The 17,009-nt window shown below is 48.1% G+C and overlaps 1 protein-coding gene across 4 annotated transcripts; it reads right to left on the reverse strand.

The window, feature by feature from the left end:
* Nucleotides 1–6,621: 6,621 nt before the first annotated feature.
* Nucleotides 6,622–13,069, reverse strand: GATD1 (glutamine amidotransferase class 1 domain containing 1). Of its 4 annotated transcripts, none has more exons than XR_010613837.1 (9): nt 12,909–13,069; nt 11,717–11,793; nt 11,353–11,458; nt 10,528–10,635; nt 9,725–9,819; nt 8,646–8,739; nt 8,491–8,561; nt 7,804–7,915; nt 6,622–7,293 (listed from the first exon to the last, which is right to left on the reverse strand). XR_010613837.1 is itself a non-coding variant. In XM_065685179.1 (8 exons), exons 1-8 carry the CDS (start codon nt 13,027–13,029, stop codon nt 7,287–7,289), a joined length of 723 nt encoding a protein of 240 aa, XP_065541251.1. In that variant the 5' UTR covers nt 13,030–13,069; the 3' UTR covers nt 6,622–7,286. The 4 variants fall into 4 exon arrangements, 2 of the variants coding, with proteins under 2 accessions (XP_065541251.1, XP_065541252.1); XR_010613838.1 differs by having other exon boundaries at nt 6,622–7,296; XM_065685179.1 differs by lacking the exon at nt 8,491–8,561 and having other exon boundaries at nt 6,622–7,296.
* Between the last annotated feature and the right edge of the window lie 3,940 nt (nt 13,070–17,009).

Genomic DNA, 17,009 nt, shown 5'->3' on the forward strand with positions numbered 1-17,009 from the left:
AAGATCATCTGTTAAGAGCTTTGTATATTGTCTTTGGAGGAGTTACCACTTTTCTTTATGCAACAGTCATGGAACTGCTGCCAACTCTGCTCCACAAATGAGGCGGTTCTGTGTTTTGTGGGTTGCTTTGGTTTGGGTTTTTCATATCATCCTTTCCTTGCTGCCCTTAAACTGCTGCTTTTGGAAAAGAGGAAGAGCTCTGTGGCTGCCTTCCTCAGGAAGGGCCTAATCCTAATGCAGCATTTACCAATTATAGGCCTTACCATTAAGTTGGGCTGCATGTGATGAGATTCCATGCTGTATTTTCTTAAGACTAATTCAGTTTCTCTTATTAGTTTATATAGGTCCAGTTCCATCAAGAGTAGATATGAACAAGCAATAGGACAAAAGGAAATGACCTCAAGTTGGACCAGGGGAGGGTTAGACTAGGTATTAGGAAACATTTCTTCCCCAAAAGGGTTGTCGTGCACTGGAAAAGGCTGCCCAGAGCAGTGGTGGAGCCACCACATGTGGGGGTATTTAAAAGATGTGGCACTTGGGGACATGGTTTAGTGGTGGCCTTGGCAGTGCCAGGGAATGGTTGGGCTTATCTTAAAGGTTCTTTCCAATCTAATTGATTCTAAGAGGTTCCTGTTTAGATGTAGACACAATCAACTGTTGCCTATTCTCTTTAAAGAGGGGGGGAAGCAGCACTGAGGCTACAACGCTATCACAGACACAGACACACACTGTATCCAGCTTGAGTCATACAAGAGAAACAAGCCAAAGGAACATCTGATCACTGACAGCAGTGTGCCACAGCAGCACTACTGTCACAACACTGCCATAAGAGCTGGGGTACTGCTGCAACTGAAGTGACACCAGCTCTGTGCTCACAAATCAGATACAGGTCTGATAACAACCATACAGACGTGTGTGATGCTGCACTCCCAGGTGCCTGTCTGCCAGAGGGTAATGAAGCTATCTCAGGGGACTGATGGAGACCACTCTACTCTACAGGGAGAGGTAACAGTGACCAGCAGGCCACGGTGGAACAAGCTCCCTGAAGGGAGATCACTTTTCTCCTTTCAAAGTCAAGCTGGCATTAAAAGCTTTGCCCAGGCCCCACCTCCCTGCACTGGGTGACAGAGCATCAGACCTGTCCCTGCAAGTCACAGCTTGCACTGGGATCTACATCACTGGAGTCATTACAGGCTGTAACAGGGTTATTGGCATCTTGCTGAGAGGAAACTGAACTTCAAGTACAGCCAAGGGACAAGTCACAATCCCAGAGTGGTTTGTGTTGGAAAGGACCTTAAAGCTCATCCAGCTCCACCCCCTGCCACAGGCAGGGACCCCTTCCACTGGAGCAGCTTGCTCCAAGCCCCTGTGTCCAACCTGGCCTTGAGCACTGCCAGGGATGGGGCAGCCACAGCTTCTCTGGGCACCCTGTGCCAGCGCCTCAGCACCCTCCCAGGGAAGAGCTTCTGCCTAAGAGCTCAGCTCAGTCTCCCCTCTGGCAGGTTCAAGCCATTGCCCTTGGCTTGTCCCTACAGGCCCTTGGCCAAAGCCCCTCTCCAGGTTTCCTGGAGCCCCTTTAGGCACTGGAGCTGCTCTAAGGTCTCCCCTTAAGGAGCCTTATCTTCAGGCTGACCCAGCCACTGCTCTCAGGGTGACAACTGTCAGAGGCCACTGGGGGCTCTGCTGCTCAAACTTGCAGTGTAACTGAAGGAAGTTTATGAGCTCACCTTTGGGGTCTGGACTTCGGTTTCACTTTATTGCTGGGTGTAAGGTACAGCCTGAGCTCAGATGGATTCGGATCACACAGAGCGAGTATTTGCAAAGGGGTCTTCCCATTTGTCCTGTGACATCCACACACTCAGGGCAGCCTCCAGGCACGGGTTTACCTAAGGAAATGCAGGATTTCCAGAAAGCAGAGGGCACTCTGCAGTCCACAGCACCCAGACACAGCCCAACACTCAGGTGCAGCTTCCTGGTGACACATGCAGCAGGCAGGCAACTTCTTACAGGAGTTGTGGCACTCAATCCTATTGGAATTGCCCCATTGGCTCACTGCTGTGGCTGTGATTGCCTGCAAGGGAGCTCAGAACTGCCAGAACCCCACGCTAAGGGCGGTGGAGAACACTGTACAAAGCCAAAAGGGCTGTTCCATCAGCAACACACAAAAGCACTCTGGTACCCAGGATCAAAGAGCAGAGCTCATCACACAGCACCTAAGGTGAGGAAAGCAGAAGGTTCACATTTTCCTCACTATTTTTATAAGATAATCCTGTGGGAGCTGCAGGAAAATAATCTATTTAAACCATTTGATCCACCAACGGAGTCTACCATGACTCACAACCATTCACTGCAGACAGCAAGGAGGACAAACATCCCGTAAGGGATCCCCTAAAACAAGCAAATGCTTTGTCAAGTGCTCTAAAGAGACAACACTTCCTCTCCTCAGAAGTCCGCTCAAGCTGTCTGACACCTCTGGCTTCAGAGGATCCAAACTACCTCTGCTGACGGCAGCTACAGGATCAAGCCATAGGAGAGCCACAGATCAGACTCATGGATCAGATCAGACCAGATCATGGACTCATGATCAAAGCCTAAGCTGCTGGGGATTTGGCCCTTCCTCATCACCTTTCATGTCACTCAATCTCTTTTTGCCCTGTAAACATCAGGTTGGTCAAACTACAAAGACATTTCCATTATTGTTAGAGGCAAAACTGGACTTAATGTAAGGATCAAATTGAGATCACATTTCTTGGTGAAGAAATCCTTTATGGGGGTGCAATACAGGAATGTTTCTTTACAGCTGTGACCTGTTAAAATTTATCCTATGGATAAATCCTGTGAGAAAGCCCCTTGTCTCTTTGGAGTCATCCCACAAACATTTCTGCTCTATGTATCACATGATACATCATCATACTTTGCTGCTTCCAGCAGATACTTCAATACCTGCCCGTAACAGGAAAACATAGAACATGCTCCCATGAATCAAGCCCAGACAAGACTTAACCCTGATTTAACAAAATAAATCAGCAGCTGCTGTTTCCAGGAAGAGATTTCTAAGGAAATCAGCCTGGTTCCTAACATCCATCCATAGGATCAAAGCACCAAGCACCCCAGAGCATAGCACTGAAACAGTCAGGGTTTGTGTGGGCTGAAAAATCTCTAGAATTTGAAGCTTTCCATCTGTTTGAGAAGCAGGTTCTGGCTCTGGGACAAAAGGGCCCGTCACGTGGCTGAAATGGCAGAGTCCTCTGTAAGCAGCTGATCACAGAGACAGTGGAACGCTGAGCACTTGCAGGCACCACCAGCAGCTTGTCCTCCCTGTGGCTGTTTCAGTTGCTACACTCAAGCCAGGTAGAGGGGAAAACCAATGCACATCATGTGCTAAGTGAGAATGTCAAGAGCCAGCATGTTCTGAGCCTACAGGAAACTTGGAGAGGGGCTTGGGACAAGGGCCTGTAGGGACAGGCCAAGGGGAATGGCTTGAACCTGCCTGAGGGGAGACTGAGATGAGCTCTTAGGCAGAAGCTCTTCCCTGGGAGGGTGCTGAGGCGCTGGCACAGGGTGCCCAGAGAAGCTGTGGCTGCCCCATCCCTGGCAGTGCTCAAGGCCAGGTTGGACACAGGGGCTTGGAGCAAGCTGCTCCAGTGGAAGGGGTCCCTGCCTGTGGCAGGGGCTGGAGCTGGAGGAGCTTTAAGGTCCCTTCCAACCCAAACCATTCCATGATTCTATGACTTCCATTCCCTCAGCAGTTACAAGTTACACCACATTTCTAACCCACATCACTAGATGGAGCATAAACACGTGGCTTAACATTCAATTAAGCTTTCAGCTAAAGATTAGCACACATGGTGGTAAAGCAGCACCACCACCAACTGCACCACAAGCTAAGGCACTGATAAAGGTCAACAGACACAAGGCACCAAGAAGCAACTTTCCTCATCTAAGCCAATGCCCCCAACCCCAGCTGCTGTTATTTTGCAGTCTTGTTAGATATAATCAGGTAAGAAAAGCCTTTTAACTTGAGCAGTTTGAGCATCTGTGCTCTCCTAACCAGAGAGGAGAACACACACCATTTTAAGGCGTAACATTTGAAACCAAGTGCTAAAACCCAAACCTGCTCAGCTGCCTGGGGTGTGATGCTTCAGTCTGGTTTCTCAGTTTGACCAGGAAGGAAGCTCAGCACACAGGGTACAGAAGATACAGGCTGAGGTATTCAAATTCTTCACACAGGAAGTTTCAGCTGCAAGATAACCAAAACTCCTTATTCATTCTGTAACCTCATGGTTTTAGTTGATGTAGGTAACTTGAAGCAAAAGATAAAAGTAATAAAAAATGCCAAGTGTTACATTTGAGGAACAGAATCAACATGGAACTAAAGGAGGGATGGATGCTCCAGCACCCCGAGCTATGGCTATGCAGGTGGCCTTTGAAATCCAGATCTCAACCCTTTAAAAATAAATAGGAGTTACAGAAATAGCCTGAGGTGTGGTTGAAAAGAGGTTTCCTGCTGCATGGAAAGCTCTTCCAGACTGGAGAACTAAACAAGAACTTGAATGGTTTAACTCTATAGATCTAACTAAACTCTATGTATCATTCCTGACTAAGTGCAATTAATCCTGTATGGACATAGAAGTTGAACAATGAGCCAAAATGATGGATGCTGCCTTCATATTTTAAGCCACCGACATAACACCGTCCAGAATAAACAGCATGAAACCTTCCTGAATGTACCTGGCCTGACATGTAACAGCTTCATGTGGTTTCTACTTCAATTTGATCTTTTCCTACTTACAGGTTTATTTTCTCCAATCCTTGGCTAAAATTGGTCACACTGTACAAGAGCTTTTAAGAGCCATCATCATTAATCACAATTTGTCAGTGTCATTTCTAAAGATGCCACAAATGCACATGAGAGCTGCATTACCGAAGTCATTTTGCTTTTGTTGCTAGAAGCTGGACCGCAGCCAGCCAGCCAGCCAGCATCCTTCTCAACCCCATCAGAAAGCTGGAGACACAAACACTTGCACACATCACCTCTCCAGCCACTGTCTGCTGGACCCTGCAATTCTCCCTCTATTTCGCACGAGCAGCTTCAACACTGGGGCCAGTTGAGCTTATGAGGAGAGAGAAACGGATGTGTGATGACAAAGAAGGAAGATACACACAGGAACTCCTCTTTATCTGCCCCATATGGGAAGGAGGAGGAAGTGTTACAAGAATCTACAGGCAGAGAACTTCATACCTCAGTGTACTTCCCAACAGAGGCACAAACAGCAGCTCCAACGGGTCCTGACTGCCACATAATAAGGCAAAATAGTACAAAAGAGAATTGATTGCAGGCTGGAGCAGTCCAAATAGTGCTTGTTCACCTGGCAGCTTATTGATGAGCCTGGACAGAACTTCCTCATGAAGGACTGAAAACAGGACTCAGGGCAGACATCAATACTCTGTGTTACAGGCAGGCAAGGGAAGGTCTGGAGATGGACTGTCACACACAAGCACAGTCTGAGGTAATCCAGCCTTGTAGCCCCTCAGCTTCCCACTCCAGAAGCAAGACTTGGCTTTGCAGCTGCAGCAAAAGCTCCTTCACCTCAGAGCCACAGAGGTTGCACCCATCTCCGCCAGGGCCCTTATCATTCAGCTCCAGCCCTGCTGAGTTCCCTGCTCAGGCAGACACTGGAGCCTAGAGCAGGGAATTTCACCTTCCCTAATGAAATAAACCTTTGGGTGACAGAGTGTCTCCTTGCTGCAGGTTCAACACAAAATTACCCCAATCGCTAATACTGTTGCAGTAGAAACACAATGACTTCCTGTATTTCAGTAGGCACCAGGAATCCAGATGGAAAGTATGCCCTGATGACAAAGGTCAACAAATCCTCAAAAGTCTTGTCAGGAATGAGGATTTAAGCTAGCAAAGTTACTTAATTCCTATCAAAGCCCAGTTTTCATTTCAAATTCTAATGCTACTTTCTATCAAAGCCAAAAACCCATAAGCTGGACTCAGAATACAACAGTAGAAGACCCAACAAACCCCACAGTGATTTATCTTTTAAAAATCACTCTGATTTCTTGAGACAGAACTAGAAGAAATGAATTTTTAGAGAAAAGACATAAAATGACCCTGCTTGATGTCTGGTTGTAGCCAATACATCCCATTGTCCTGTTAAGACAAAAACTAATGCAACCACAAAGGTCTCTTCCCTCAGAGCACTGCAGAAAGTTGCCCTCAGTTCCAAGAGGGAAGGAAACCATCCACCTGCCCACTTCCCCATGGATTTAGTATGTTTGAGCCTGCAACAACCAAAACTATTCTTGGGCTGGTTATTCCATGCTCAACACCTGAGGCCCAAAAAGCAGGCCCCATTGCAGCTCAGAGGGAAAGAGAAGGCCAGATTTCATCTTACAGCTGGGTCCTCAGAAGACACAATCCAAATGAGCTGCCTACATATTTAATTCCTTTGTTCATAGCATTCTACCAAGAGACAACTGCAATGTACGTGCCAAAGAGAAGGATTTCAAGAGAACAAACACCATAACATAAGCACCACAAAGAAGAAACAGCCATCAGAAGACCATTTAAAATCAGCTGAGCAAGCTTTTCAAAACACAAGTCCAACAACATAAACAGGCAAAGGAAACAAGGGCTCATTATGCAGACAGCATCACCACCGCGTGCGCTGCTGCAAACAGCCTCTTCAGCTTTATTCAGAGAGCAGCTGAGCTTTTTCCATCCCATTCCAAGCACATCCAAGTGCCCAACACATTCAGAGTTCAGACAGTAACCAAATGAAAGGTGGTTCCCTTCATTCACTGCATCTGGAACTGCATTTCAGTCAAGCTCTGGGTGCAGATTTTGCTATTTAAAACACAAACACCCCATGGTTCACATTGTTCCAAGTGCTCATTGGGGCAGTTACTAACCATCAGTATAACATCAACCCAGAGTAAGGTCTTCAGCAATCTGAAGTCATAGCACCAACTTTCCTTTAAAAGGACATTCCCACATCTGGAAATTCTCTGGTCTGGAGGGAAGCAGCTGAACAAGAAGATACAGCAACAAAAATACAAGATGGTTTCATCGTTGCTTCTGGAGTGTGATGTACTTCAAAGTTCTCAGTCACAACCTTCATCCTTTCCATCTATGCAAAGCCTGACACTGTTACTTCACTGTCACAGTCACTCCACAGTCCAGGACAAATTTAGAGGGATGTTTTATCCAGTTCACAGACAAGGAATTCCTTAACCTGCTGGCTCTTCATCCATCCTATGCAAAGAGACCTGCTCCTTCATTTCCTGCGGAAGGAAACACATCCAAACATGACACGACCTGTTAGTCCACAGCCAGGAAAGGCCTAACACACATTCACCTGAACAAAAGAAGATTGGGGTGGTTATTTATACGTGTTCTTCTACCCGAGGACAGTCAAGCAGCCAAGCCACCAAAGTTGAATCCATTCATTCCCAGATCCTAAAGCAATCGCTGACCAACTGATAACTTCCCAAAGCACAATGAATGGCACACAAGGGATGTTTATTGTAGCTGAAACATTTAGTAGGGCCTATTCTGCATTTTATTTTACTAGTCCTGATACACAGCTGTACATTTCCCAACCCATTTTACCTTTTAATAACCACAAATGCTATTTACCAAAAGACATAACCACCTGAAAAGCTGCCTCAAAACACAGATGACACTTCAGCAATTAACCAAGAGGGGAAAAAAAAACTCTTTTGGGGCAATATTCCTGACACTAGAGCTGCTCACCGCTACCTGTCCCTAATTCTTATCTCCCATGACCTCACCTGACATTGCAAAGGATGAGAAGATTCTGGACTGCAGGAAGAGTGGAATTCTCGTTCTGTCCTGTCACCAGGTGCCTGTCCAGTACAACATGCACAGCATCTGGACTGCTGGCTAAATGCAGGAGGAATAGCAACAGGCATCATGTTAGTGGACACTACTTCAGTGTCAGTATCACATCTCTCATGGAATTTACACAGAAGAGAACTATTTTGACCAGATTTCATGGGTGACGGACATGCTGATCTATAACACCAACAGACAGGGACAATATTAAAGCCCAAATGCTGAAATGGATTTCACTAGAAAGACTTTCTATGGAAGGACAGCAGGACAGGTCCCGATACAATCAACACCAGGTGGATAAAGTGCATATATCAAGAAATTTTCCATGATAAAACCATCAAAGCAAAGGTTTCTTCCTAAGAGCTCATCTCAATCTCCCCTCGGGCAGGTTCAAGCCATTCCCTTTGGCCTGTCCCTACAGGCCCTTGTCCCAAGCCCCTCTCCAGGTTTCCTGCAGCCCCTTTAGGCACTGGAGCTGCTCTCAGGTCTCCCCTTCAGGAGCCTTCTCTTCTCCAGGCTGACCCAGCCCAGCTCTCTCAGCCTGGCTCCAGAGCAGAGCTGCTCCAGCCCTCAGAGCATCTTTGTGGCCCTCCTCAGGGCTTTCTCAAGCAGGTCCAACTCACCATTTCTAATCCACGAGGGTATTTGTTTCTATCACGAAATGGGAACGCAAGATGAGATATCCTGTCAGAGCCTTGTGTAAAACCAGCACACAAACATTAATTCCCCAAACGCAGCCAGGAAACATGTAATCCTGGACAACAGGAGAGTGCCATACCACTGAATGTAGCTCCAGAATCTTTCACAAAGTCTTCCACAATAATGGACAAACTGGCAAAATTAGGCTGTCGGACTAGTTCATACACAGAGGGCTGGAAAAGAACAAAAGGAAGGAAGTCTGGCTTGGTTTTTACGGGAAAAGCCAAGCAAAACCAACACATGCATCCCCTACAATTCTCCCAGCTGCATACAGGAAATCAGAGAGCAATGAAGCATAAACCCAAATGACCACAATCAGCTTCCATGGATTTTCTATAGGGGACAAACTGAAAACTCTTAAGTGAAAGAGACAAAGAGCAAGAATGACACCGAGGAACTCCTGCACATCAACCAGACACTGAGCAGCGTGCATGGAATCAACTCTACGAAAGTGCAGACCTCTTTGGGTGTTGGCCACAAACATTTGGACACAAATGCTGTTTGCAAGTGGCACAACAGTACTCTGCTTTGGAATTAATATGGGATACAGCTTAGAAAAATTGGAATCCCAAGTTCAGTTTCTATATGCACAGGTGGACACTGGTTTTCTTATGGTTTCCATAGCCAGAGTACCCCAGAAGTTGTACTAGAGAGGTTTGCAGCACTCTGGAACACAGGTACAACTGCCATATAAATGGCCTGTGAATACATGAAACAAATCAACAGCATCTACTTTAATCACAAGCCAGTCTGTACTAACAGCTTTTTCCCCTACAACTTCCTCTGCCTTTTAAAATGAAAGAGCACCTTGAGAAGCAAAAACTTAGCCCCAGCACTCATGAAACCTAAAAGCAATTCTTTAAAGCCCTCAACAATGAATGCAGAGAGCTGCAGCAGCCACTTACAGCTTTTTATTGCTTCAGTTTCAAGCATCCAAGATTGTTTACTGAACAATCAGAAGGAAAACATGCTTCATATGACAGGAGAGACAATCCCTTCATGCACTCAGTACTGGGCCCCCTTCCAATGATAGCTCTTAATCTCTTCTACATTAATCAAGGGTACCATACTGATGATTTATATTATGAGAAATATCAGCTCCATCACCTGAAATCACAGGCTCACACACAGCAAAAGCCAGGTGAAAGCTCAACCTACCCCTGTCAGGCTGTATCCTTGAAACACCCAGGATTTATCCTCATTGGTGGCACAACACAAGGCTGCGACTCCATGTCCAACTGCACAGATTGGCTCTGCGAGAGAAAAATCAAAGCATATTTGAGCAGCATCTTCAAACAGACAAAAAGACAAAACGCAGATGAAGGTTACGGAGATTCTTCATGCTACAGCCTGTTCCCTTCCTGCAGTAAGATTATACTACACAGCTCATTCTCTCTCAACCTGCAAGGTTTCTCCTACACACCACAGAAAAGCCCCAGTCTTGCAATGATTTACTAGCTGTTAAGTCCAAGCCTGGAGACAGCAGCAAAGAGAAGAACACGTGCTCAAATGGTAAATGAGAGACAAACACAAGTCGTGATTAACTACAGCATCAATGATGATCCTGGTACATTCCACATTTGGCTCAACCTTGAATCATGCTGACTTGGAGCGCGCCATTTCTGTATCACTGTGAGGCAGAGATTCTTCTATTGATACGTTAGTGTGAGGTGTCCCTGTCCATGGCAGGGGGGTTGGAACTGGATGATCTTAAGGTCCTTTCCAACCCTGACTATTCTATGATTCTATGAGCATTAAAAAGCTACAGGTATTTTTTACATGCATTTTACATAAAGAGGCTACTTCTAAAGACAAAATATATAACTCTGAATCAGCTCTTTCCAGCTATGAACACTCTTCAGCTATGTAAACATTTTTAAGTCACTGGAAGGTAACAGTCTTGCATTAACAGCACAGCACTACTATTTTATTTAACAAAACACTTAATGATGTTCACCTACTGTTCTCAGTGCTGAAGTGCTGCAGTATCTTCGCCAGGTACCCACTGTTTGCAAGGTCAGTCATAGCCCCAGGACAGTTTGGAATCAGCAACGCATGGTACCTAGCACCTGGTGAGGAGGAAAGGATGAACTCATTGGGATAAAAGTAACAAGCAGAAGAGCCTGACCATAAACCTATTTCAGATTTGACAAAATTCAGACAAAACCACATAAACCAGTCAAAACCTGTGTTGAGCTTAATGATCTATGTGGAGAAAAAGGTCCTTTTTAGGACAAAGGACCTAGGAATGTTCACGGCCAGGTTGGACACAGGGGCTTGGAACAAGCTGCTCCAGTGGAAGGGGTCCCTGCCCATGGCAGGGGGTTGGAACTGGAGGAGCTTTAAGATTATATCCGTTCCTGCCCAAACCAGCCTGGGATTCTGTGATTTTTAATGACATTCTTACCTGAACAAAACCTAAAACCACTATGTCTGCTAGGTTCTATTTTAGCAAAAATACTTATTTTAAACAAGTATTTAAATATCAATATATATCATGTGTATATATATATGCGAGAATATATATGTTGTGTCTACATAAATATATATACAATATATATGTTTTATATATAAACATTTATATGAATATATATCAATCCAAGATATGAGAAAACAAGTGCAGCTCCTAGGACTTCCTCTTACATAAAAAATAAGAACTGTATTTGCTATGCTTCTTCTAATAACACAAGTTTTATGCCTTTTCTGTGGTGTTCTTCCCAACACTAGGAAGCACTTGTTTCCCTGATAGATAGAGATGACACATGGGTGAGCAGTGAAGCTCTTACCATCAATGGACTCCAGCTTGGCAGGGCTGGCGTAGGATTTCATACGGAAGTCCTGGACCCAGCGCATGTTGCTCTCGTTCACATCCGCAAAATCAATTGGCTTTCCCTACGGAAGACACAGTTCAGGGGGTTGGAACAGGATGAGCTTTAAGGTCCCACTAACCCAAACCAGTCTGGGATTCAAGCTATGACAGAACCACACAGGAAGCACTCATTCACTTCAATATTAAGAAAACTAAAAAGAGCCCAGTAGCCTATAAAGCCAATAAAACACTTCCCAGAAAGACTTCCTATAATTCTCTTGTCTACTGGGGTATCAACTGGTTTCAGGCTGAAATCACAGGAACTGCCCATTTTTACTTACCCCAGGAGTGGCAACTTGCAGGTTAAAAGCAGAACTCGTCAATGTAAAGCAATGAAGGAAGGACTGGGCTGACACACCTGAAAAACAAGAGTCCAACAACTTCAGAACACAACAGTCACACTTCAATCCCAGCCACAAAGAGATAATTTCATCTAGCAAAGTACAGCAGCTTGGGTTTCCTGCTCATCTTTGAAGCTCTCAGTAATTTCAGGGGGTTCTTTTAAGGTATCAGAAATTAAAAGCCTTCATTACAGGCAAGCTGTGTGTTGAGAAACACACGAGGAAGGTATTCTGGGTGTTTGGGTGCTTCACCCCGGTCCATTTGCCCAGGGAAGTTGTGAGTGCTCCATCCCTGGCAGTACTCAAGGCCAGCTTGGATGAAGCCTTGGGTGGGATGGTTTAGTGTGAGGTGTCCCTGCCCATGGCAGGGGGTTGGAACCAGATGACCTTGAGGTCCTTTCCAACCCGAACTATTCTATGATTCTATACACATGGAAGCACAGTTTAGCAGCCCCTGTGTCGGCAGCAGGTACAGAGGGGAAGCGCAGGAGGTAGTGAGCGGCACAGCTGTGCAGGGCAGCACACGTGCAGATGTGCACTGCAGGTGAGCGCTTCCAGAGGGCAAACATCTGGGCACAACGCAGCTGCACACAGCAGTGCGGGCACCACTGAGCCCTGATCTGCACTGATGAGAACCCCTCTTCAGGCTAAGCAGGCCCAGCTCCTGCAATCTCTCCTCATCAGGGCGATGCTCCAGACCCCTCAGCATCCTCGTGGCCTCCCCTGGACCCTCTCCTTGTCTTTCTTGTACTGAGGAGCCCAGCACTGGACACGGTGCCCTCACCAGGGCCGAGCAGACGGGGAGCATCACCCCCTCGACTGCTGCCCATGCACCCGGGGCCCTCTTGTCCCTCCTGCCACCAGCGGCACATTCCCGGCTCACAGCTCCCTTATCATCCACCACCATTCCCAGCCCCTTCCTAACGAACTGCTCTCAGCAGGGCACCCACACACGGCGAGGCAAAGGCCCCGCACGCTGGGCACCGGCCCCGCAAGGCTGAGGCGGAGAAGGGCGGATGGACACAGCGGACCCACAGGCCGGAGGAGCGCGCACCACCGCCGCCGCCGTGCCGAAGCGAGGAACGGGACCCGGTGAACCGGGGGTTTCCCCCCCGCCCCGAGAGCGTCTCACCCGCGGCCGCGGCGCTGGCGACGATGAGGCAGCTCGGCTTGCCCAGCCGCTCCGACATGGCGGCGGCCGGCCGGGACGGGGGAGGCGGAGGCGGCGCCCGTCTCCTCATGGGGTCGCGCATGCGCAGAACCGGAGCGGAGGGGTCGGTGTGAGGGACCGGGGGGACCGCGGAGCCTTTAAACCGGTGGCACCCATGGGAGGGGATCATGGGGGGCAGCTGGGGCCGCGTCCAGCCCCACTGCGAGCCCGTATCTGCACTGATAGGGTTTACCTCATTAAATAGGGCGGAAACAGGGAGCACTTCTTGTAGGGACCGTCCGCCTCGGAGCGGGTGGCATCGCGGTGAGGACTGGGGATGAAGAGGCGTCCATGTGCGGATGCCCCATCCCTAGCAGTGCTCAAGGGCAGGTTGGACACAGGGGCTTGGAGCAAGCTGCTCCAGTGGAAGGGGTCCCTGCGCGGAGCCGGAGGAGCTTTTAGGTCCCTTCCAACCCAAACCATTCCATGGTTCTGCGGTGATCCTATGGAATGTCTGCTGGGTTTCAGTGCCCGCATCCAGCTGCGGCGCTGGGCTCCAAACATCAGACTTGAAACTATACAAAGTCCGTCCTCAGCTGGCCCGATTGCCACAGCATCTTCGCCCAAAGCCCCACGGTTTATTCCAATGGTGCTGTGCTCCTGGCACACGGGATAAGGAGGAGCAAGACCCCCTTGAGACCCCCCCCTGCAGCCAGCCCTGCGGAACAGCACAAGAGGGACCTGGAGCTGTTGCAGGGAGGCCAGAGGAGGCCATGGAGCTGCTGCGAGGGCTGGAGCAGCTCTGCCCTGGAGCCAGGCTGAGAGAGCTGGGCTGGGGCAGCCTGGAGAAGAGAAGGCTCCTGAAGGGGAGACCTGAGAGCAGCTCCAGTGCCTAAAGGGGCTGCAGGAAACCTGGAGAGGGGCTTGGGACAAGGGCCTGTAGGGCCAGGCCAAGGGGAATGGCTTGAACCTGCCCGAGGGGAGACTGAGATGAGCTCTTAGGCACAAGCTCTTCCCTGGGAGGGTGCTGAGGCGCTGGCACAGGGTGCCCAGAGAAGCTGTGATGAATTTCATGTTGTTTAAGGTCCCTTCCAACCCAAACCAGTTTGGTCCTATGATGAATCCAAGCTGGTTTTATGGTTCTGGCTTCATCTGTTGGTGGCTTAACCTAGTTTGAAGCTATTCTAAGTTCTCTCTCAGGTTTTGCTCTTGATACTTTCTCACCCCTGAGATGAAGAACCTTGGGACATTGTGAGGGACAGACATCAGGGACTGCAGTGACAGGACAAGGGGTAACGGGTTCAGACTGAAACAGGGGAAGCTTAGATTGGATCTAAGGAGGAAATTCTTTCCTGTTAGGGTGCTGAGGCACTGGAATGGGTTGCCCAGGGAGTTTGTGAGTGCTCCATCCCTGGCAGTGTTCAAGGCCAGGTTGGATGAAGCCTTGGGTGGGATGGTTTAGTGTGAGGTGTCCCTGCCCATGGCAGGGGGGTTGGAACTGGATGATCTTGAGGTCCTTTCCAACCCAAAGCATACCTTGATTCTCTGATTTTTCACAGCCCTGAACTAATCCCACAACAACAACAATCACATGTTGTATGAGACACATGTGGAGCATCAGAACTGCAAGCTAAATGAAGTGAGCCAAAACCCTTCCGAAGCTGTGCTTCCCATCCTTCCTGTCTGGTCCGGATTGCATCCTTTGTGTATGTCCTGTATCTTCAATAAGATATTATTCCTTAAGGAAAATGTTTGTTCATTGCAGGTTTCACTGCTTTTGGCTCTGTACTTTCTCCAAACCTTGTTCAGTTTCAGGATTCGCGCTTTTCATCCCTGTTAATTCCATCGGTTTATCTCAGTGCTTCCCCGTGTATTACAAAATGAAAGTGCCATTATAAAATGATAAATACACCGTGAAGACAGCCCAACTCTGCCCTTATTCTTGTTTATGTATTTGAAAGGACCTAATTGGCAGCTTTCCTAAAGGAAATGTAGCTCGTGCCATCGGGCTGGCTGCTGGTCAGTGTCTTCAATCATCTGTCCATCAGTCTCCTAAAGTGTGTTCTGGATCCACAGGCTATGGAAATACTTGGAAGTTCCTCCCGCTTTGCCCATCTTTACTCCCAGAAAATCATTTATAACCCCAAATAAACCCAGAGTGTATCTTTCACTATTGAGTTTAGCTACCAAGTGAGGGACTTAGTGCTGCCCCAGCAGCCTAAGTCTTCCTGGCACAGAGCATCACATTTATGCTCCTTAATCCTTGCTTGTGAACCCAGAGCTTTTGCTAAAACCCCTGTTTCCAATCCTGCTCCATCAGCTCCTCCCACCCTCCCTGAACTGCCTCAAATCCAAAGCATTAGAGGATGGGCCAATGATTTAAGGGGAAAAGATTGAAGGACAATCTTTTTGGAGCACGCCCCACTTGCTGGGAGATTAAATTGTCCAGTGATGTCCTAATACTTGATCTTTCCCTGCTTTCCCAATGGTCTCCTGTTGAATTCTGTTCCAGCAAGCACTGGAAATGCTTTGCAGCCCCTCTCTGCTTCGTTTGTGTGGTTAACAAATAGGAGTAGTTACAGCACAGCGACGGGATCACAAGGACAATAAGGAGTTACTTGCTTCTTCACACAGACCATTCTTTGTGACAGAGCCTGGACGTTGTGGTTAATTCAAGTGAGATGACTGCTTCCTGCCCAGATCTGGTCTGAGAGCACAGAACTGCCACATTTCTCATTTATAACACATACAACACACTGATTTGGCACTGCCTCATTTTCTGTGGCTAAATAATGGCTGGAGTGGAAGGGAGCAGAGAAAAGCAAAGCGTCGTTTGAGCCAACTCTAAACGTAGCCTCTGATTTTCATGCTTCATAAATATCTATAAATACGTGGAGGGGAGGAAGTAGATGAAACACAGACTGGGTGGATGGAACATAGCCAAAGCAGAGCTTGAAAGCACCGAGCTGGTGTTAGTGCTGCCTGTGCTGGCACCACAGCTGCACTGATGTGTGTCTGCCGCTGCCCTCCTTGGCAGTGAGAAGAGACACGGGTTTTGTTTGAAGGACCCAAGAGGAAGATTCTCCAGCCCGTTCCCCTCCTCTCTATCAGTCACCAGCGCTGTTTCATCTCAGGCCAAGGAGGACACCTTGTGCAGGGGCCTCCACTGAGTCCAAATCATAGGGAAACCTTCCAAGTTGCAGCATCCCTGCTGCCTTCCCCTTCACAGGAAGGTAATTAGAATCCCAGCCTGGTTTGTGTTGGAAGGGAGCTCAAAGCTCATCCACTTTCAACCCCTGCCCCGGGCAGGGACCCCTTCCACTGGAGCAGCTTGCTCCAAGCCCCTGTGTCCAACCTGGCCTTGAGCGCTGCCAGGGATGGGGCAGCCACAGCTTCTCTGGGCACCCTGTGCCAGCGCCTCAGCACCCTCCCAGGGAAGAGCTTCTGCCTAAGAGCTCAGCTCAGTCTCCCCTCTGGCAGGTTCAAGCCATTCCCCTCGGCTTGTCCCTACAGGCCCTTGGCCAAAGCCCCTCTCCAGGTTTCTTGTAGCCCCTTTAGGTATTGGAAGACTGTTATAAGGTCTCTCCTTGAGCCTGGGAGGTCAAGGGAATCCCTGGCTCACTGGTGTGCAGGAACCTCCCTGGATATCAGCCAGGTATCCAGGAGATTGTTTACTCATGAGGATGGATGCTCCCGGGCCAACTTAAAGACAAAACCCATCAAACTGCAGGGATCTGGGAGGAGAGTGGTCCCAGCAAACCGTGCAGCCAAGCCTGGAGACCAGGGGATCACTGGGATCAGTAATATTTCCTTTGTGGCTCTGGGCAAGTGTAATTCCATGCTTTAGTTTCCATGTGGGAATAACAATCATCTTCCTTTGCCTGCTTTCCTCAGGCAGGCTGGCATTTATCTGGGTAGGAACTGCCTTTGCTTACAGTTCTTACTGGGATCCCTGCTCCTAGCAAACACTAAACCTGTCAGAAGCATGAGCATGAGTGAAGAGGGAGAGGGATTACAGCCATTTGCACTCACAGCCCACATACACAAAGATGCTCACAGGAGGAATTATACAATATAGCTATG

The sequence above is a fragment of the Lathamus discolor genome, chromosome 6 (genome assembly GCF_037157495.1).
Source record: "Lathamus discolor isolate bLatDis1 chromosome 6, bLatDis1.hap1, whole genome shotgun sequence".
NCBI classification, from domain to species: domain Eukaryota; kingdom Metazoa; phylum Chordata; class Aves; order Psittaciformes; family Psittacidae; genus Lathamus; species Lathamus discolor.

What these genes read in the sequence shown, in the direction of transcription:
- GATD1 (XM_065685179.1), bottom strand. Translation starts at nt 13,029, where the DNA reads ATGCGCGACCCCATGAGGAGACGGGCGCCGCCTCCGCCTCCCCCGTCC. An exon ending in TGCAAGTTGCCACTCCTGGG is followed by an intron (nt 11,459 to 11,716) that starts GTAAGTAAAAAT and finishes TGTCTTCCGTAG; the next exon opens with GGAAAGCCAATTGATTTTGC. An exon ending in AAGGATACAGCCTGACAGGG is followed by an intron (nt 8,740 to 9,724) that starts GTAGGTTGAGCT and finishes GTTCTTTTCCAG; the next exon opens with CCCTCTGTGTATGAACTAGT.